The sequence below is a fragment of the Mesocricetus auratus genome, unplaced genomic scaffold (genome assembly GCF_017639785.1).
Source record: "Mesocricetus auratus isolate SY011 unplaced genomic scaffold, BCM_Maur_2.0 Super-Scaffold_2245, whole genome shotgun sequence".
Taxonomy (NCBI): domain Eukaryota; kingdom Metazoa; phylum Chordata; class Mammalia; order Rodentia; family Cricetidae; genus Mesocricetus; species Mesocricetus auratus.
The window spans coordinates 18056215-18078764 of NW_024429180.1; the positions used below are offsets into that span (position 1 = coordinate 18056215).

The 22550-nt window shown below is 41.6% G+C and overlaps 1 protein-coding gene across 17 annotated transcripts in view; it reads left to right on the plus strand.

Moving 5' to 3' along the window:
* Positions 1–5259: 5259 nt before the first annotated feature.
* Positions 5260–22550, plus strand: part of Rbm26 (RNA binding motif protein 26) — a 74021-nt gene continuing 56730 nt past the window's right edge. For all 17 annotated transcript variants that reach the window (XM_021227239.2, XM_021227242.2, XM_021227240.2 and 14 more), the window contains exon 1: positions 5260–5400. In XM_021227239.2, coding sequence (XP_021082898.1) covers positions 5330–5400 — 71 coding nt within the window. In that variant the 5' untranslated portion in view covers positions 5260–5329. The remainder of the gene's footprint in view (positions 5401–22550) is intronic.

A 22550-nucleotide genomic window follows, 5' to 3' on the forward strand; every position in this document is an offset into this window, starting at 1 on the left:
TCCACGCTCTGTCACATGGCCTCTTTCCCTCTTGAGCTGCTTTTCTTTTATATATTTAATTTTATTTAACTTTTTACCCGTGTTACTCCCAGTTCTCTCTTCCTCTCCTCCTTCCCCAGCCCTCTAACCCTCCCAAGCCTCCACTCCATCCCTCCTCCGCATCCCAGGGAGGGTAAGGCCTCCTTAGCTGCTTTTTAAACTACAACACTCACCACAGAAAACATTCTTTTTCTTTGCTAGCTAGCAGCAGTCAGTCTGATTAAGAAAATATAGTCCCATATGTATATACATATACCTACACGTATAAATATGCATATATGTGTGCAATGACAATTAGTGAAAAAGAGACCATGAAGTTGAAGGAGAGCAGGGAGGAATATCTGGGAGGAGGGGATGGAGGGGAGAGGAAGGGAGAAAGGTTTCAATTAAATTATAATCTAATAAAATAAAAAATGAAATAAAGTGAGAAGAAAAAGAAAAATACATTCCCTTTATAAATATGATGTTGACGCCGGGCGTTGGTGGGGCACGCCTTTAATCCCAGCACTCGGGAGGCAGAGGCAGGTGAATCTCTGTGAGTTCGAGACCAGCCTGGACTACCAAGCGAGTTCCAGGACAGCCTCCAAAGCCACAGAGAAACCCTGTCTCGAAAAACCAAAAAAAAAAAAAAAATATGATGTTGACATTATTTACAGGTAAACAAAACCTCTGGTATTATTATGCTGAGTAACAGTTTGCCTAGTCTAAGGTTCAGCTCTGAGAAGTATGTGGAGGTGTTCTCATGGCTTCAATTTGCCCTACAATTCTGTGTATTCCTCAGTAGCATCTCACTGCAGCAGCCAGTCCAGAGAGATCTTGGTACCCTTTTTAACCTCACAATCAACTCAGTAGCCATTCTCCTCCTCAACCCAACTTCATACTTTCCTACTTCTGAAACCTTTTTAAAGACCTTGGCTTTTGAGTCCAGCTGTGGTGGCACACATCTTTAATCCCCACACGTGGGAGGCAAAGGCAGGTGGATCTCTGTGAGTTCAAGGCCAGCCTGATCTACAGAGTGAGTTCCAGTACAGCCAGGAATATAAAGAGAAACCCTGTCATGAAAAACAAAGCAGCAAAACAACAACAACCAAACCTAACCAACCAACCCAACACACAAACAAAAAGATCCTGACGTTTATTTGTATCAGGAACATCCTACAAGCTATCATATAAGCCTGAAATGTTCTGGTATGTACTTTGCTTCACCTGGATAGTTTCTTTTATTAGCCATCTTTTTTTTTTTTTTGGTTTTTGTTTTTTTTTGTTTTTATGAGACAGCGTTTCTCTGTATTGTTTTGGAGGCTATCGGTCCAGCCCGGCCTCAAACTCACAGAGATCTACCTGCCTTTGCCTCCTGAGTGCTGGGATTAAAGGCGTGTGCCACCACCACCCGGCCTTAGTCATCTTTCTTAATCATTGAAAGTTTCCTATCCTTAAAGAAACTGTGCATAGCTGGTCAATGGTGGTGCACTTGGTTAGTCCCAGCACTCGGGAGGCAGAGGCAGGCGGCTCTATATGAGTTTGAGGCCGGTCTGGTCTACAGAGCTACATAAAGAAAACCTGTCTCAAAAAAACAAACCAACAAATCAACCAACCAACCAACCAAACAAACAAACCAAAAAACCCAACAGTTAAGAAACTGTGCATGAGCCTTCCTTGTCTGCATTGCTGTAATGATCTATATTTTCTTCTATGCCTGATGTCTAAATATTTGTAAGATTCAAGGTTCTCATTTAGCCAGGTTTAATTTGAAAAAGAAGCACAGAGAAGAGGCATTTACACAACAGAAATCAAACAACACATTACTGGTGTAATCATAGACAAATTGACCAAGTGATTAGGAAGCCATAACCTCAGTCATATGTAAGTGGGAATGTAATATGTGATAAATAACACTTCCCATCGATGTTGGAATAATAGGCTACCGAGGGGCACTGCAGAGAAAAACTAGTTCCACTCCAGGACAAAAAAGGAGGCCGATGGCAGTGTCCGCCATCTGCAGGATGCCCCACTCCAGGAGAATAAACACTTACATGTGATTCTCCAGAGACAATGAAGAGCTGTAAGACGAAATTGAAGAAAATATAGATTATCTTTCTGATCTTGAAATGCACACTGAATTTTTAAACAAGGCTCTAAAAGCATTATTGAGGGGATGAGACTGCATTCACCACCTACGTGAGTAAACTGTAACTGTGACAAGTATAGCCCTCTGACTCCTGGGAGAGGGGAGGGAAAGACTAGACAATTCATGACAAAAGAGACTAAAAAGATACAAACCTGTAGAAAATGTATCGTTCTCTCAGTAGCTGAAACAGTTTCTCTTCTGTTTCTTTCTGACCTAAAGGGAAGCAAAGATCTTTAACATGTTTTTGTTGTTTCAGGTACTGTGCTAAGTCAAGAAACATAAAAGAGAATTGATGCTCAACATATTTGAAGATGATTAAGATTAGAAAACTAAATAAAGACTGTAGAAACCAAAAGACTGTTAAGATCATTGCCTGGGCAGTCAGGGAGGAAATGGAATGTGAGCAAGGAGGGATATTATCCTTTGCAAAGAAACAACATCAACAGTGACAGGGTCTTGCAAGAGCAGCATATGTTGGAAAATGTGTAACAACAAATGCTGGGTTCTAAGATGTCCACGCTGGTGGTTAGTAGTAGTCTTTGAGGAGTACAGATTACCACATTAGCCAAATTTCTATGTTGGAAGATAGTCTAAAGAAAATGAAGCAAAGAAGTAATACAGATTGAGTAACAATCTGGGAAGCCCAGCATGGGAGCAGCAGTGATTAACTGCAGAGTGGTGACAGGCACCGTCCCTACAGGAGGGAAGGAACTGCCATCACTCTCAGGAAGTTCTCCTGGAAGTGTAGGGCTTCCTTTTGTCGGTCAGAAACACAGTTGACCCTTGTTACTCTTTAGAATTTAATTGGTAGGTTTTGCAGTGGATATTTGTGGCCAAAGGCTGAGTGGTGAAAACTTCAGGTTCAATGATGTGTATGTTCTCAGCTGAGGTTGGGCAAGGGGAATATCCTGCCTCCTTTTTAGAGTTCACACAGTGGAAACAAGTGCTCATTTTTGTGATCTACCTGGTGCCGTGTTTTCTTTTCTTCAGTTATGAGCTTTTTGCTGATGATTTCACTGTTTAAAATGTCCATGTACTCCATATGCAATAATGAACTACTCTCCATGGTCCCTACATAAGAAGGGTACGATGAGAAGCCAGGAGGTAGTGGTGCAGCCAGGTGGTGATAGCACACACGTTTAATTTTTAATCCCAGCATTTAGGAGTCAGAGGCAGGCAGATCTCTGTGAGTTCGATGCCAGGCTGGTCTACAGAGTGAGTTCCAGGACAGGTAGGGCTGTTACACAGAGAAACCCTGTCTCGAAAAACCAACATCAACAAAAAAGGATGTGATGTATTTTACAGAGAAAAGTACATGAATTATATGGGCTTTGTTCAAACACGTGTCACAGTGCCAGGGAACATGAATTCAATGTTAATTAATCAACAATACTCATAGAGCCTTTAAAAAGGAGCACATGATTCTCAGCAATATAACATTTATAAATAAATTTTATATGTAACCCAAAGTTTATCATTTTGATAGTTGTAAGAGTACAACTTTATGGTATTAGATACAGTCAAACTGTTCAGCCATCAACACCACCCATCCCAGAACTCTATTAATCATTCCTAACTGAAACTGTACCACTAAGACAAATTTTCCCGATTCCCTTCCTCTTTGCCTCCCTTTCCATCTTTCACTCCCGGCAATCACCATTCTACATCGTCTGTCTCCTGCTCCCTCTACAAGGTCATCTATCTTTCCATATCTGGCTTATTTCCCTTAAATCACTTCAATCAATAACTTGGTTATTCATTAGTTTGGTTAAATTAACGTCTGGCATAAGACACTGTGTTTTAGAGCAAACGTCTAGCTTTGTATTTTATAGTCTCAGTTCATTCTAAAGGACACTCCACTCCAGCAAATGATAAATTCTGTCTCATCAAGAATTTCTTTTTGGTTCATCGTGTCTTTAGATTGTTAACTATTTTCATCCCACTTGTAGTCTATGGACTTTAGTGTCTTTGCTAGTCTCTTAATAATATTAAATAATAAAATCAAACTTGTTGGACCACCCATGACATATGGGATGTTGATTCCGTAAGCTCTGCTTTGGTACATTGTAATGTCTTGGACAAAGTGTTGAGTCTTTTTCTAAAGGAACAGAATTTAAAACGTAACAAAATTGTCTTTAGCGAGGTAGGAAACCCTCAAGGTTAACACCTGTTTGCGGGGCATCCATGGGTCAGTTACACCTTTGCCAAGAAGCCTTGTACTTTAGGCTAAGGAGGCCAAGCCTCTGGGGGTCTCAGCGGGTATCGGGGCAGTCTGTGTTGACCCGCCGTGTGCACAGGACAGCACACCCGGAATCCGGTGCTGGGGGAAGCGCGGAGATTGCTAAGGCAGGCTGCACGGCGCAGGCAGACACCTGCACACCGCCGGCCGCCATCCCGCCGGTTCATCCCTGCAGACGCAAGCACCATCCTCCTGGCGGGAAACGCTTGGAAGTCAGTGGCCTTTCCACGCTCGGGACCTGAGACGGCGCCGTGGTCACTCATGACCGGGGCCGATGGGTTAAAAAAAAGGGACTAAGGCCTCAAACCGGGAGAGTACGAACCCAGACGCCCGCATCTGCCCCAGCCGGCCGTCGGGCCGAGCTTGCGTCTCTTCCCAGCATGCTCCGGGACTCGCCGCGAGAGTTGAATAAATTCTCGCGAGGTTTACCGGCAGCCATCTTCTTGGGGGTGCTGGAAGCCGGGAAGACCCCCCGAACCGTCCCCACCGAGGCGCCCTCCGTTTTCTCCGCCCGTCTCCCCCCGCTCGGCTCCGCCGCGTTGCCAGCCAGCAGCCCGGGACCGTCGCGAAGCCGAGAGGAGGAGGCCCCCGGGGTCGGAGCGCGCGCGCGCGCGGCCGGTCCTTCGGGAAGATCCAACCCGGGGGAGCCGGGCGAGGGGGAGGAGGGCCCCGGGGAGACCGTTGCCGCCTCAGCCCGGGCCGGGCTCCGCCGGCGGGAAGCTCCCGGGGAGCAGGCGGGCGCGCGGCGGCCCCGGCCGAGCTGCTCGGCGGGCGAGGAGGAGCGCGGCTCGCGGGAACCCGCCGGCGGCGGCGGCGCCTCCCACCGCGGCCCACGCGGACGGCGCGCGGAGGAGGGGGCGGCGGCGGCGGCGGCCGCGACCCGGGCGAGCGCGGCACGGTGAGCGGCCTGGGCGCCGCGGTGGATGGTCTCGAAGATGATCATCGAGAACTTCGAGGCGCTCAAGTCCTGGCTCAGCAAGACCCTCGAGCCCATGTGAGTGCCCCCCTCCCCTCCCCACCCCCGGGGGCAGCCGTGCCTCTGCAGGGCTGGCGGGGCGGGCCGGCGGGCGCACGGAGCCGGGCGGGTTTTCTTCCCCCTCCGGTGACCGCGGTGGACGCCAGGACGGAGAACCGGGGTGGGGTGGGGGGGTCCTAGGGCTCTGTTGTCTCCCCCTCCCTCCGGCCTCGCGTCCAGGTCCGAGGGTCGCCAAAGCCGGCGCCGTGCGCTGTTTATTTTTATTTACTTATTTGTCTATGTGTTTATTATCCTCGATCTGACCCTTGAACCGGCGTCCGCTGCTTTTGTCGTCCCGTTACGTGGGGACCGGTAGCGCGCTTCGCCATACACCTGTGCCTCCGCCGGCCCGCGGGGTCGGTGTCTTTGCTGTCGGTGAACGCCAGCACACGGTCCTGGCCGCAGGTTCTCTCACGTCGTCTCTTTGGACCAAAGGGAATGAATGGCTTGTACTGGGCGTCAGGGCAGTTGGAGCTGAAACTTGAGGTTTCCCCTAACAGCCCTTAAGGAAGAAAGGCCACGTCTTCCCTGTGTCCGGCTCACACGCACCTCTCTGAACTGATTGAAGACGTTAACAGGTGCGAATGTGCCCAGCAAAGCACCCGCCCCTTCCACTCATAGACCTCACTTAGAGAAGGAAAAGAAAATCAGGTCTCTATCCATATGGAATATTAAGCAGTTTAAGGAGGAATTCAGTAGTTCGACTGTTGAGTTGTCTTAGATTGGAAAATGCAAGGGACGTTTTGCGGATTTGTTCAATGAAAAATACATCGTAGATGAATTTCTTTTCGGTGCGGTTGATTTACGGTAACAACAAAATACAGCGGCAGATGATTCACCCATTTAATGTATGTATAAAGTTTTTTTTTTTACAGTGTGCTGTGGGAAGCTTCGGGACTAGTTAGGATTCCCAGGTTAACAAGATTCAATAAGGTGGCATTATAGATATGACCACTTATGACCATTGTGATAGTAGGGGTCGTGTAATCGTGGTTAGCATAGGGGCTGCACTTGCTGGGAGTGTCAGCACCGAACGTTTAGCAAAACTTTCGGACCCTTTTGAGCTAAGAAGTGTTCGCAGAATGAAGAGCAGATGGAAGGTTCCTGTGGTTTGTGTAGAGGGAAGACAAGTAGAAGTAGGCGGGGCCAAACTGAATGGGAGCTTTTAGGTCAAGGTCAGGAATTAAGATTTTATTTAACACGTAATAGAAAGATGGGTTATTTAAAGCAGGCCAGGACGGGTTTGACTTTAGATATGTCTGTTTTTTGGAGACTTAAGGGGATAAGAGTGAAATGAGGGAGGCTATTTGATTGCTGTAGAAAGAGACGGTATTGGATGATAGCGGAGATGGAACCAAGTGTACTTCACAGAGAGATCTGATGAAGCTTGCTGAGAGAGCCGATGTGGGAGGCGGGGAAAGGAAAACCAAGTACGGTGCCCCAGAGTTAGTTTCAGAAGCTCAATGATGATGTAGAAGGTTGGGGTGGGGGTTGGTAACTTGATCAGATTCTCCAGACCGGTGCGGTAAGTTAGAAGCTCTGAGATTTGGCAAGGTAGTTGCCCGGAGAGGAGTAGAGAGAAGCTCTGTTTCAGGGAGCTGGAGAGTATAGCCTAGTGGTGGCATGTGTGACATGCAGAGCCATAGATGAAATATTCAGGACCCTCCACCTCGGAATGAACAGAAAAGACATTTTCCTCCAGTGGATTGGAAAGTAGCATGTAACAGGTGAGAGGGAGGATCCTAGAGCCCGTGACTAACACCGAGCGGTGCCACTACTACTCACCCACCTGTAAAGCGGGGAAAATAATGAGTGTATTTAAAGAAAATCTTAGACTATTGCCCAGTTTGTAATCAGCACTTTTCAAATCAACTTTATTGCCATTTCATGGTTTTTCACCAACCTAAAACTATAAATACTTAGTGTGTATGTCTCTAATTTTTTTTTTTTATGGTTTATTCGACACAAGCTTTCCCTGTGGCTTGGGAGGCCGTCCTGGAACTAGCTCTTGTAGATCAGACTGGATTCGAACTTGGAGAGATCCACCTGCCTCTGCCTCCCGAGTGCTGGGACTAATGGCATGCGCCGCCACCACCACCTGGCTCTCTAATTTGTTTTTAATTAAAAGAAGCATAGTAATTAGATGTCTGTTACTTTCCATGATTACAATAAACAGTTCTACTAGTAGAGTCTACACAGTGACCCTTTCAAATATACATTGCTGTACAATTTAGCTCTTGTTCTTGTTCTTTTAATTTGCTCGTGTTCTCTATTCTTCTTAGGTGATGACTACAAAAGCTCAGTTATTTACTGCTGTTGGTTCCTACATTGGTGCCCCCCCAAACACAAACAGTGTTTCTCTGTGTAAGAGCTCTGACTGATCTGGTACTTGCTTTGTAGACCCGGATGGCCTCAACTCAAAGAAATCCTCTTGCCTCTTCCTCCTGAGTGCTGGGATCATAGGTGTGTACCATCACTACCGAGCAAATGTCTTTTTGTGGTTTTCTTTTTTTTTTTATGTAAAGAATTTTTTGCTTACTGTTAACATGTAATTATAAATTCATACTATTTGAGGAAGGATTATATGAAGGAACTTTATGTAGTTTTTAGCTATTCACCATAGTGAAGTCACTTTTTTTTTTTTGACTAACCTGAAGTTTGAATGTATTGACAAATTTTTGAGTACTTTGTGCTGAGAGTGAGGAATAGAATGTGGCAAGGTATAAAATAACTGTTGTCATTTGTTAGGGAAGAACGATGCTGAGCAGGGAATTATAATACCGTGTGTGGTAAAGAAGTCCAAACTGCTTTGGAAATACATAGGTGGGGGTCAAGAAAGGCTTCTTTGAGATGGTAACATTAGATCTCAGCTTGGATGAAGAGCAGCTTTCTAGGTTTTGGAGAACAGATTGTATGAATCTTAAAATGCGTTGGGGGAAAATTGTTTGGAGGAACTGAAAGAGATTGAAAGAGCAAAGGAAGGACTGATCTGGTTAGGGACGGAGGGGCCAGGCCACACAGGACTTTGCGGAGTCAGGTTCATCATTTTGTGGTTATTGAAGCTTTTTTAGGAAGCCTGGGAAGGGTTTAGGGTAGGTGAGTTAGAGTGATGGAGAATGGGAAGCCGGGTTGCATTTCCAGCTTGAGTGGCAAATGTGTGCATCTGTTTATTCCATTATAAGATTTGTAGTAGCAGAGCTCTGTTCTTTTTCCACAAAAGTTTAGATATTAAAATCTCCTCCCGAGGAACTTAGAATTGATGTCTTTTGATTTCAGCCATTTACTTATTAGTCAGTTCTTCCTCCATTATTAGTGTCTTTTTGGTAATGTGAAATACAATATATCTCCACCTCAGTGATTCAGCCTTAAAGTTAGCATATAAAGCAACAGACTTTATCATGGCATTTCCATGTATGGATGTACTTTGTTTTTATTACCCCTGGCTCTGCCCTTGACCCCACTCTCCCCATGTTGCTCTCTCAGCTAGTCTTCCTGTCAGTGGGCGTGTCCTATAATCCTTTACCTCCCTTCCCACCCTCTTCCCACCTAGAATCTCTCTCTCTCTCTCCCTCCCTCCCTCCCTCCCTCCCTCCCTCCCTCCCTCCCTCCCTCCCTGTCCCTCTCCCTGTCCCTGTCCCTGTCCCTCTCCCTGTCCCTCTCCCTCTCCCTCTCCCTGTCCCTCTCCCTCCCCCTCCTCTCTCCCCTCTCTCACACACACACACACACACACACACACACACACACACACACACACACTTAGATTCTGCTGATGAGAGAAGAAAATAAGCAGTCTTTCTCATTCTGAGTCTGGTCCACTTCACTAAATACAGTGATCATGTTTATTATACTTGATGTAAATGTACCACATTTTCTTTACCCATTCACCTGTTGGGTAGTTGGCTGGTTCTGTTTCTTAGCTATTCCTAGTAGTGAAACAGTAAGTCTAGATGTGCAGACGTCTTTGTGTTGTTTAGTTAAAAGTCCTTCTGGTGTATAGCTGGGTCATACCCATTAAGCTCTTCGGGAACTTTGTGCTTTCTTCCATAGGGGCTGTACCGGTTTACATTCCCACCACCATGTAGATGATTTGTCAACTCACATCCTCACCAGCATTTGTTGTCACTTGTTTTCTTTATTTATCTATTTTATGTATATGAGTACTCCATTTGCTTGTATGCCTGTATGTCAGAAGAGGCCATCAGATCCCATTATAGATGGTTGTGAGCCACCATGTGGTTGCTGGGAATTGAACTCAACCACTGAGCCATCTCTCCAGCCTGTCATTTGTTTTGTTTTCTCTTTTTGAGACAGGGTTTCTCTGTGTAACAGTTCCGGCTGCCCTGGAGCTCACTCTTGTAGATTAGGCTGGTCTCGATCTCACAGAGATCCACCTGCCTCTGCCACCTTAGTGCTGGGATTAAAGGTGTGTGCCACTACTGCCCAGCTCATTTGTTTTCTTGATCCTGGCCATTCTGCTTGGGGTGAGCCCGAAACTGGATGCCGGTAGTCCATATCAAGTATGTTTTCCTACTGCTGTACACTTTATGTTTTGAGACAGTCTTTCATCGAATCTGGAGCTCCTTGATATGGCTAGGGCTTGATGGCCAGTGAGCTCTAGGATCTACCTGTTCACCACCTCCAACCCAAGCTCTAGTTTATGTCTTCATACATTTAAGGCAGGCATTTTACTGATCTCTCCAGTCTCCTGAAAGTATTTTTATTTGTTTCTGCGATGGCTAAGGTTATTTATTGGTCATTTGTATTTCTTCCTTTAAGAACCATCAGTCCATTTATTGGTTGAATACTTTGTGGGGGGGAGGTTGGGTTTTGCAGTCCTTTATAAAATCTTGTTATTAACCCTGTCTGAAGTATAGCTGGCAGTTCTTTTTTCCATTCTCTAGGTTCTCTCTTCACTCTGGTTATTGTTTCCTTTGCTGTCCCTCCTAATTTCAGTTAATCTCATTTGTCATTTCTTGGGATTATTTCTGGTGTATTAGAGTCCTTTTCAGAAAGTCCTAGCCTATACGTAAATCCTAAAGTGCTTTTCCTCCAGCAAGACTTCAGGTTTTTTTGTTTGTTTTTGTTTTTCGTTTGTTTTTGTTTTTTGTTTTTTTAATAGAAAAAATTTCCTTCATTAGTATTTTGTGGGCTTATGTGATAATTTTAAAAATCAGATTTTTTTATATGAAGGGATTCCTTAAGACGCAGACAAATCCTTTAATTTTTAAGAGGATAAAATTGAGAGACAGACTTTGGAGTTTAGTTGTAAAGATGGGAATGCCTTCGTTTTTGCTTCTGCAGCTGTGCATTGCTGTGAAAGTAGGTTGTGTAGTGGAAAAAAGCAAACTTCTTGGCTTCATAGGTCAGTACTCTGATTTCTGCCATCGCTTAGCTTAGTGATCTAGGCAAGTGAACCTTCCTTCCTTTACTGACATAATTGGGGAGAGTTGTTTCCTTGTATAGTTAGAAGAGAAGAAGCCACATTTAATAGTCTGCCACCTTCCCTTGTTCCTTAAATGCTGTGTGACTGAACACAAATAGCTTACATGACTACTGCTGCTGCCATTAACATCTGCACGTATCCCTAGTGTTTCCATCCCTTTTATTTGGTGAGTGCTATCTCTGCTTTGCAGGTGATGATGACTGTGAGGCACTGAAGTGTGAAGTAAAGATGCTAGTAGCTCACAGTTAACTAAATTCAAGTCTTATTTATACTCTAGAACAGCAGTATTCAACCTGTGGATCTTGACCCCTTTGGGGGTTGCATGGTCCTTTCACAGGGGTCATCTAAGACCACTGGAAAACAGGTCTTTGCATTGGATCCATAGCAGTGGCAAAATTACAGCTGTGAAGTAGCAGTGAAAATAATTTTATGGTTGGGGGTCACTACAACCTGAGACATTCTTTTAAAGGAGATTGAGAACGGCTTTATTGAGCAGAACATGCACAGCTCCAGAGCCCTGCATGTTCCTGATAAAACGTTGCTGCATGGTAGTGTGGATAGTATTTTCTTTCCAGTGTGGCATACTTTCTGTTTCAACTTTCATACGCAGTCACCCTTTTGAAAAAGAACGAGGTTCTAGAGCATTACACACAGTTTGGGAGATTCCCCCCCTGGAGTTTCTGTAATACTTTTTTTTCTTTGCTTATATATATTTGCTACTAACATGTACTTTAAAAAACTCATTAAAATTTACTTTTTATTTTGAATTATGAAAAAATTGTTCTTTTGTGTTTGCACAGTGATCTTTTTACCCCTTAACCTCGATTAGATTTTCTTGTTAATTTTTGCCCTACTGCTGAGTAGTTCCTTTGGCATAGTAATCAGTTTGCCACATTAAAGAAGAAAGTCAAGCAAAAATAGCAAAAGTTTTACTGTAATTTTCTTACAGTTGCATTCTTGCTAGTTACCACTTACAACCTATTATTATGAGCATCTAATTTCTGCCAAGCTAAACTTTGTTCTGTATTACATTGTTTATATTGGCCCCCTTTCTCCAATTTTTAAATAGTAAACATTCATTGACAGCTTATTCTCTTTTGATCATTTTGTCTTTATTGAATGTGAATGAGGTTCTGTTAAAGATGACAAAATGAACTTTAGTTAGCACACCTTACTGGCTACGAATTACGTTTATCTCCTTAACTCTCAAGACCGTACTCTGTTGGCACCATCCTATATGAATATAGCCAGTAAAGGATGGCACAGACTCCAAAAGAAGACATTTTGGTTCTGAAGCCTTGTGTGGTGGTGCTTCCTGACTTCACATCTTTTCTATGTATGTGTGTTGTATGTCAGTACTAAAATAGAGATCTGATGTGATCCCTTTCTGTCTGTTTGGGTTGTGACTCTCCAGCATAACTCTTTAATCACTTGTGTGTAACTTATGACATGAATCACATGTAACATACATGGTTAGTAGTTAACTGTTACTTGGTTTAGCATCATTGTTGACATCTGGCAGGTGAAAGCCGACTTTGCCTCTTACAGTTGGCCTTCCTGTTCCAGGTAGCACCTAGTACACTGTGTGTGATGTATACTTCAGTATCGAGTGTATTGATTGAAATGTCTTTGTTAGCTGAAAACCTGAGCGGCCAGCTCGTTTGTATAAAACTAAAATCCACACTATGTTACCTTAACTTTCAGAGTAGTTGACATGAGCAGCATTAGAAATCTATTCTTTGGGTCTATTTTCTCTTTTATTTCGGCATTTTCAACATCTTTTTGTTTATTTGTGTGTGCTCAGGCACTGGCACATGGTGCAGTTAAAAGATGACCTGTAGGCAGGTCACCAAGCTGGGCGGCAAGCACCTTTTAGTGGCTGGCCGTCTTACCACAACCCTCTTTACTTCATAGTAATATCAGAGTCAGAATTTTTTTCCCATTTTGTTTTGAGACACAGTTTGACTTTGTAGCCTAGCAGGCTGGCTCCAGTCTTCCCAAAATCTGGAATTTACATGTATTTGCCACTGTGCCAGGCTAAGATTAGAAATTTGAAGCTTAAATTTAGTTAAAATAGTTTAGTGTTTTTTTGTTGTTTTTTTTGGTGCAGAGCACTGACATTCATGTTTATTAAAGAAAATGTTGAATGTATTAAAGAAAATGGATCTTTGCACAAGATAGCCCTATTCATGGAGCTGGACAAAAATATTGGCCATGATACTTATGTTCATTACTTTCTTTATATCCTTGACTTGATAAGTGGCTCTCAAGACCATATTTTATTGCTGAATCCTATTTGAATTTTCCATTTGAATTTTGAGTTAACTAAATTTAGTGGGGTTCTTTTTTTTGTGTGTGTGTGTGTGTGTGTGTGTGTGTGTGTGTGTGTGTGTGGTACTTCTCAAATAAAATTACTTAATATCTGTAAACCACAAGATAGGGAAAAGTATTGGTAGAAAAATGGATGTTTCCTTGTTTGGTGTATACATGTTGAAAATGGCTAAGTCAAGCTTGAAGGTTTTTTTTTCTTCCCTTTGTTCCAAGTTTTTTTCTTCCTTCTTTTGTTCCAAAGAGAATGAATGAGATGAAGTGGGTGATGATTAGCTTTTCTTACCCTCTCAGTACCTTATTTTTGTGAGAAAAAATTATTTTTAATGTATGTCTTAGTTAGGGTTACTATTGCTGTGATGAAACATGACCAAACACAACTCGAGGAGGAAAGGGTTTATTTGGCTTACATATCCTGAACTATAGTCACAGTCGATGGAAGCCAAAGCGGGAACTCAGACCAGGTGGAAACCTAGGTTGCTTAGTGGCTTGCTCATAGAACCCAGGGCCAGCAGCCCAGGGAAGTCCCCACCTCCAAAAGGTTGGCATCCCCTGTTATCACTAAATAAGACCTGCTTTCACCTAGTTTCACAGCTGAAGTCCCCTTCAGATGAATGGCCTGTCAAGTTACCCTAAGACTACCCAGGACAGTGTTCAGATAATCATTTGTTACCAAGAAAAAGCTTATTTTTAATTTGATTTCTGTTTGTAAACAATGGAGTAAGTTTGAGATTTTTTTTAGTGCACCTTTCTGAAATACTTAGGTAAAAGCAATTATTTTACCATTTTCTCTGGTGAGGTCTTACAAAGGTTAGATTTTTTTCCATGTCTTATAACTAGCATTTAACACTTTCATTTTGCAACTGCTAGTAATATTTATAAGTATAATTGAAATCTATATAGCTCTGAACCGTTTGGCTTGCTTTAGATTGGCTAAGATGGCTTCTTAGTGGGCTGTCTTTTGGTCGCTAGAGGTGCACTCAAAGGAGACAGTGGGAACTCAGCTCCTTTTTCCTTCTTGTTCACTTCTCAGTCATGAGGGAAGTGGGCACCTCCTGCTTTGCCCGGGGGTCTCACATGATGTGCTACCCTGCGTAGGACAAAAAGCCTCTTCTGCAATTGTGTGGGCCTTCCTTAAGGTACTCATTAACCATAATCACTTCTCAAAGGCCCACCTGGTTCCACCTCCTGACACCTCGCAGTGAGGCTTCATTTCTACTTTGAGTAGAGACACGTAAGCCATAGCAGGTGAAAGATGTTTTAATCACTGTACAGTAAGAATGAGAACGTCCTTGAATGCTTTAGAGTGAAAAACAGTGCTTTTCACATTTTGTCCTTGAACATTCAGTACCTACGTACTTTTTCTAATTTTTAAAATTAACAAAATGTAGTTCACTATCCCACGGTTTACATCACTGTTTTGTTCTTTAGGTTGTTTTCTGTATTTTAAGTATACAAATAATTCTGCAATGGACATCTCCTATGTAGTTTCTATGTGGGTACATATTTTATTAGGAATTGGTTGACTAATGTGCTTTTGAAAACTTTATTAAGACAGATACTTAAACAGAGCTGTGATGGCACACGCCTTTAATCCCAGCACTGGAGAGGCAGAGGCAGACAAATCTCTCAGAGTTCGAGGCCAGTCTGGTCTACACAGCGAGTTCCAGGACAGCCAGAGTTGTTATACAGAGAAACCCTGTCTCAAAAAACAAAACAAAGCAAAACAAAAAGATGCTTGAAAGCTGGGCCAGGTACTTTCTTGATTCTTTAAGTCCAGCAGTTCAGGTAAACTTGTTTTATGACGTTACACATTTTATCATGGTCAGTAAAGTTCTCCTATCTTCTTATAACAGTCTATTTTTGTAAGAAGTGACAGGTGATAGTGTGTCAGTATAAATTATAGCCTAATTTGAGTTTTCAAAAATTTCTGCATCCTGCCATTCCTGCACTCCCCCCTGCTGCTTTCCAGTCATCTTTTTCAAAAATTGCTAAGGAAAATTTAGTAAATTTTAAGTGGAGTCATTCATTACAAGCGGGGAAAAATGATGATTAAAAATCTAACAAACATAAGCATGCAGTTCAGCAGATAATTATGGTCTTCATAGCACCTCTTCTAAATATAGTAACATATGATCTTTAAAGATTGCAAGTGTGCTGGCCTTGGTGGTTCATCTTTAATCATAGCAGTCTTGGGGGTGGGGTGGGGTGCAGAGGCCAACCTGATCTACACAGTGAGTTCCAAAATTTGAGGTCCTGGCGGGGAGTGGCAAGGAGTACCTAACTAGTGAATAAAATACAAATGACTACAGACAGGGAGCCTTAAAATCCCAGTTATTTTTGGAGTTCATGCTGCTGCTGCTTTGTCCTCCCCCTTCACTAAACACTAGACTACTTCAAGGAAAGGCTAACAATACAGTTTAGTACTGAGTGAGCTAGACAGGATATAGCATCTAAAAGACAGCAGACTTTTTTAATTAAAGCATTGTCTTAGGGGTGAGTAACTTTTATCAGAGCTCATTCTTTGGTAATTCCACTTATTGCTGTTGAGACAGGGTTTCTTTGTGTAGCTCTGGCCACCATGGAACTTGCTCTGTAGGCCAGGCTGGCCTGGAACTCAGAGATCCACCTTCCTTTGCCTCTGAAGTTCTGGGATTAAGGGCATGTACCATCACTGATAATTCCCAAATATTTTACTATGCTTGACAAGTTAATCAAATGCATTCTTACTTGTAATTCCAATTTGGCAGAACATCTGTTTTCTTATAAGAAACAAGATTAATATCCTATGTCTTGAGATTTTTTAACTGAAAAATGCCAAATAATATTTAAAGTAAAAAATATTTATGCATACAGATGTTTTACCTGCATTTATGTCTTCACACCATGTGTGTGCTTTGACATTGGAGACCAGAAGAGGGATGTGGAGTTACAGATGACTGTGACAGCAATGTGGTACTGGGAATTGAACCCTGATCTTCTGGAAGAACAGCAAGTGCTCCTAACTGCTGTTCTCTAGCTCTCAAAACAAAACTTTTTTTTTATTACATCTATTTGTATATGTGTTTGGGTGTGGTGTGGGGTGTGTGTGTGTGTGTATGCTCAAAGCACATTATATAACATAATTATATGAGATTGTGACAGAACAATTTTAAATGCATATAAAAACATCTGTTTATTTGATCTATAGTGGGTTTGTCTATAAACTTGGAATGAACAAATGAAGAAATCACTAGCTGATGGATGAATGACAAATTGTCTTCTAGAGACATTGTTCATTTTCTGTTTTACAGTAGTTTTGCAGATTTACATATTGTATTTTGCTTTGTTTCTTTTTTTAATAACATTATTCTTTATTGATTTTTTTTCTTTTTAGGAATTTCACATAATGCACCCAATTTCACTCACCTCCCATTTCCTTCATATCTGCCCCTGACACAGGCTTCTGGAATGCTAGGCAAGCACGCTACATACTGAGTTTTATCTCCAGTCCTTGCCTTTATATTTTAGTCTACAGAACCATTTCCCTTGGATAACTTTGCCTTTTCTTCTTGGCATGGTAAAATGCTCTTAGTCTTTTCTCTCTCCTTTTAGTTCCTGAAAAAAAAAAAAAAAGGATTACCTCTTAGTTTCTTTGATAGTTCAGGAGAATGTTAGCAAACTCTACAGGAGACAGTCTTCTTCATCTGTGAATGGGGATAAAAACTAATATATACTAATATATACCTAGAGTTTTGCTTTGGACTTTGTAGTGGCTTGAAGAATTAAGAGGTGTTGTTTTGTTGGAGGGGTGTGCCAGTGAGGGTAGGGTTTGAATTTTCAAAAGGCTTGTCACCATTCCAGGTGTCTCCTGCCTCCCACTTGCAGATCAAGATGTATGAGCACTCTCCTGTTTCTGCCACCATGCTTTGCTCAACCGTGCTTTTGTTTACCCGCGGTAGACTCTAATCCTCTGAAACCATAACCCCAATGAAAATTTTTTTAAGATAAGTTGCCTTAGTCATGGTATTTTGTAGCTACCCAGTTTTATCTTAAGAGTGTGGTTATATTATGTTACACTATTTGCATTTACTTTGCAGTTTGTGTGTGTGTGTGTTTTTTTTTTTTCGAGACAGGGTTTCTCTGTGGCTTTGGAGGCTGTCCTGGAACTAGCTCTTGTAGACCAGGCTGGCCTCAAACTCACAGAGATCCGCCTGCCTCTGCCTCCCGAGTGCTGGGATTAAAGGTGTGCGCCACCAATGCCCTGCTTCAGTTTGTGTTTTTGTTCTTTAAAATTTTTTTTGAGATTGAAATTAGATAATTTCTCCCTACTCTTTCATCTGTCTAAACTGTCTTATGTAGCCTCCTTCCCTTGCTCTTTAAAGTTCATGACTTTTTTATGTATATGATTTCAGGACTGACCTTGAGTATTGGATAAGCAGTTGTCATGCTCTTTCTTCCCTGGGGAAGACTATTCCTCCTGTTACCAGCATTCCTCAGTTGTCTGTAGTTCCTTGTCTGTTTTTGAACTGAACTGTGTAAACTCTGACATTGATTTTTTTTGTGGGCGTGGGTGGGTATTGTCTTGGAGTTAAACTTTAACTGTAATAATTTATAAACCCGCGCTTCTCAGTTGTGGTGTCAAGTTATTTACTGAAACTCTTTCATGGTTTTTATGAGATCTTAATTTGACTTCTTTTTTTCTTTTTACCCAACTATATGTCTGCAGGACCAGATTTCCTTTCATATATGTCCATTAAGCCAGCATATCACAAGAGATTAAATATAAAACTATACAGCCTGTATTCTATTAAGCCAAGCCTTTAAGAATATGTGCAAAAATATATGAAACACTGTTACTCTTCTCACTTTTTAAGAGATAACAGTATTTAATGTCCACTGAAGTTGTCAGTCCTGGTGTTCTGAACATCTCTTTAGCCAGCTGCATGTAGAGTCAGTACTACCTTTGGATTTACACTTATTTGCACCAAAGACTTCTTTCTCTTAATTACTGAAAAGTGTTTATGCTAATGTTATTTTTTTAAAAATATTGATACTGGTAGATAGAACCCTTAAGCTCTTTGGAGTTCTAATATTTAAAGCAGAGAGATGCTTAGAAAGCATTTGAAGAACTATTCTTATAAAAATAAGGAATCACCATTTCTTGGGACGATTTAGGAGAGTGAAAGAACTGACTAAAAGCTTATTGTGATTACAAGAATTATGTCATAATTACAAGAATTGTGATAAGCTTTGATAGTGAATTTAGTGAAAACTGTAAAACACTGAATGCAAGTTGAGAAAGACAACAGAAGATAAAATGTCCTTGTGTTTACAGATGGGCCATATTGTTGTAAAAATAGTACATTACCAAAAGCAATCTGCAGATTTAACTTAATAGGCATCAAAAGTCCATTGACATTTCTTGCAGAACTAAAAGAAAAATCCCACAAATTTATGTGGAAGCAACCTGAGGAAAAGGGGAAAAATGGAGGCATAACAATACCTGATTTAAAATTATACTCAGAACTACAATCAGCATAAAAAACCAGTACGGTAATCACAGAGGTCAATTTACATAGCTATGACCATCTTTTAACAAAGGGGTCAAAATTTTTTGGTTAAAAAATGACTCCTCATTGTATTGAAAAACTGATTAGCCACATGAATAAAACTAGGTCAAGTTTTTAAAAATATTTTATTTATTTGTTTGTTGTGTATGCAGTCTTCTGCCTGCATGCCAGCGGAGGGCATCAGATCTCATTCAAGGTGGTTGTGAGCCACCATGTGGTTGCCGGGAATTGAACTCAGGACTTCTGGAAGAACAGTCAGTGCTCTTAACCTCTGAGCCATCTCTCCAGCCCCTAGATCAACTTTTATTATATGGTATATATATAAAAACGAGATGACCTAATGTAAGAGTGGAAATGTAGAAACACTAGAGGAAAACACAAGCAACATATTTCAAGATCTAGGCATGGGCAACAGTTTTCTGAGGGCAGGCTTGGATAACAAGAGTTGACAAACTGGGTGGCATGAAATCAAACTTCTGTATAGCAAAGAAAACAATACAGTGAAGAAACAGCCAATAGGAGGAGGAAAAAGTTGCTGCCATGTGTATATCCAGTGGGATTAGTATGCCTAATACATAAAGAACTCAGATCACCAAACACCAGAAGAATAAATAACCCAGTCAGCAAATGGTTGAGTGAATTGAACAGTTCATAAAAGTACAGGCTTCTTGGTCCACTGAGATTTTAGCAAGCAAGAGCTTTTGCTGCCACAAAGTAGTCTACCACCATACCTTCCTCACCATGATAGACTGTGTCCTTTAAACCAGGAGCTGGAATAAACATCTGCTTTCAGTTACTTCTTTTCAGATATTTAGTCACAGAAACAAGGAAATAACTAATGTAGAACAATCAGTATCAAAGAAATGGAACTGTTGCTGCAAAAGAACCTGATCATGTGACTTAAGCCTTGTGTACTAGTTTGTTGAAAGAATGCAAAAAGAGTTTGGACCTGCAGGCTGTTGAAGCTGTAGAATACTGTAAGCGGTGCTTGATGGGTTGAGTTCAGAAGACCAGAATACCAAGAGACATGGGCAGTGGAAACTAGGGGAATTAGGGTAGTCTGTTTGTAGTCTGATAACAGCTACATTCTGCTTGAGTAAAGCTGGTTTCATAGCTCTCAACCCCCTCAATTCTGACACTCCTTTTTGCAACAGAGACCATTTCAGTAAACTGCAACTTGTCAGAAATGCAGAGAACAACTAATTGTGGGATGCCTAGCCAGCTCCAGTGGATACATCTACAACACAGCTCTTGTACCTAATCAAGGAACATCTTGGAAGAGGGGATGGAAGGATCATTAGAGCCAAAGGACCCCAAAAGCTGCTGTGAGATTGTGTCTCCTAAAAATGACAGCAAAGCCTGCACTACGCTACCTCGACAGGATGGCTGCCTAAACTGGGCCTGAACTAGGAACAACACTAAGTAGACAGGATAAGGTGGAAAGGCGAAATCTCATGGAACCCTACCCCCAGAGAAAGAACGATGGAGGAATGCTGAGAGCAGGAGAGTTAGGATGAATCTCTTCCTTGGTTGCTCAATATCAGGTGATGAGTCCTGAAATCATTCGTACAAGTAATATTAATTAAATGGACTCATCAGGTTGTATCTGTGTGTTACTTACTGTGTCTGTACGTGTATGTAGCAGTAAGAGAAAAGGGTCCCGATCTGAGGCACATGGAGGAATTGGAGGGGAAAGGTGGAGAGTAATCAGAGATGACACCTGCTATCGACCCCTCTCCTCCACATACCCGCACTCATGCAGACTTACACCGCACAAAGAAGTGCTGACTCGGGTGAATGGCAGGGTAAAGAAGGACTATGTATTGCTAGTCTTGCCATTACGGAAGTCAGTATGGAAGATCTTCAAAAAAAACTAAAATAATACCATAGGGTCTTCCTGTACAACTCCTGTCTATGCCATCAAAATCAGGAGTGATGCTTGCAATGCCCCTGTTATTGGAAATACTAACTGTAGCATATTACAGCATCAGCCTGTGTTCATCAGTGGATGAATGGATGATTTGGTATTTATATAAAGAAGTAAGTTATTCAGCAATAGAAAAGAACAAAATTCTGTCATTTGTAGGAAGATGGGTGGAACTGAAGATTACATGTTAAGTGAAGTAAACCAGACTCAGAAATTATTACTGGTTTCCTGTCTTATTCAAAATCTTGTTTAAAAACTAAGCCTGAAAGTATCTTGGAAAAGGAAGGAGATTAGAAAGTATATAGAGGGAGGGGAACGAAATGAATATGATCAGATTATACATTATGCATATATGAAAATGTCAGTGAAATCTACAGTTAATATGTCAAATGGATTCTGATGGTTATAAAAGAGTATATAAATGTATTTTATAACCTTTGTGATGCAGGTGCTTCATAATTCTTACAGCCTTTATTATAAGTGAGTTTATGTGTAAACATTTTGCTTTATTTGAACAAAACAGTATAATAATGAAGCTATAGTAATTAAATTTCATATTCCATGTATTACGCCTTTTGAGTGAAAAAAATTTGTTTTTGAGATGAATTTCTTGGTGTAGTCTTGGCTGTCCTGGAACTTTTCTCTGTCCTAGAACTCACAGATAACCACAAGCGTCTGCTTCCCAAGTACTGGGATTAAAGGCGTGGGCTACCATCACCTGGTTTGAAATTTGAGTTTTTGAAAGAGTAATCCGAGTATAGAATATAGAATTATGACTTCGATGCAAATTAGATACTTATCATGAATATACAATAAAAATTGATTAGAGCAGATGTGGGTTTATATCTGTGTTCGTAAGCTATTAATATATTGAAGTTTTCATTCCCACCCCCCGGTAATCTTTCTTTGAAGATTATTGAAAATGGAAGCTTGGGTTAAATTCCATCAGTGTTCTACTGAAGTTCTAAAAAGTTCAGGACGGTTGAACAGGACCTTTTAAAAATATTGTAGCGGCGCCGGGCAGTGGTGGCGCATGCCTTTATTCCCAGCACTTGGGAGGCAGAGGCAGGCGGATCTCTGCGAGTTCGAGACCAGGCTGGACCCATAGCCTCTGAAACAATACAGAGAAACCCTGTCTCGTAAACCAAAAAACAAAACAAAAAAACACACACACACACACACACACACACACACACACAGAGAGTAGTGGCAGCTGAGTGGTGGTGGTGCATGGCTTTCATCCAGCAGAGGGAGACAGATATCTGAGTGTGAGGTCAGCCTGGGCTACATACAGTGTGAGTTCCAGGACAGCCAGGGCTACCTAGAGAAGCCCTATCTTGAAAATGAATAACAACAACAGCAAAATTACAGTAAATGCCAATGTTTTTGTACTGTCAGTACCAGTCTTACATCGTTAAGCTAAAATACAAATACGATGAGCACGTTAGAGGATTGCTTGCAGCTTTTCTTTTTAGGCTCAGTCAAAAGTCACTGAAGCTGTTAATCTGGTACGGAATTCAGATGTTTTATGTTCATTTTACTGAAATCTTTCTTTAGTGTCAACTGTTTTCCTACCTTGGGTTCTTCCTGGTCTTCTGCTGGCCTGGGCTGTCCTTTTTACAAACAATCATGACGTGTGCTTACATTCATTTCTGATCCTTGTAAGAATTCAGCCATCATGTGGGTAATGGGAGTTGATCTTGTTAACCACTAAGTTATTTCTCTAGTCTGAAGTAAGTTTTGAAAGAAGTTTTCATAACTAACTTCAAGTCCTGCTTAAAAATGGAAGTAGAATTATGAGAAAAATTGATGTGTAGTTATTAAGTAGCAAGATGTTACCCAACACTTAGCAACAAAGCAGACATTTATGATTTTTGAA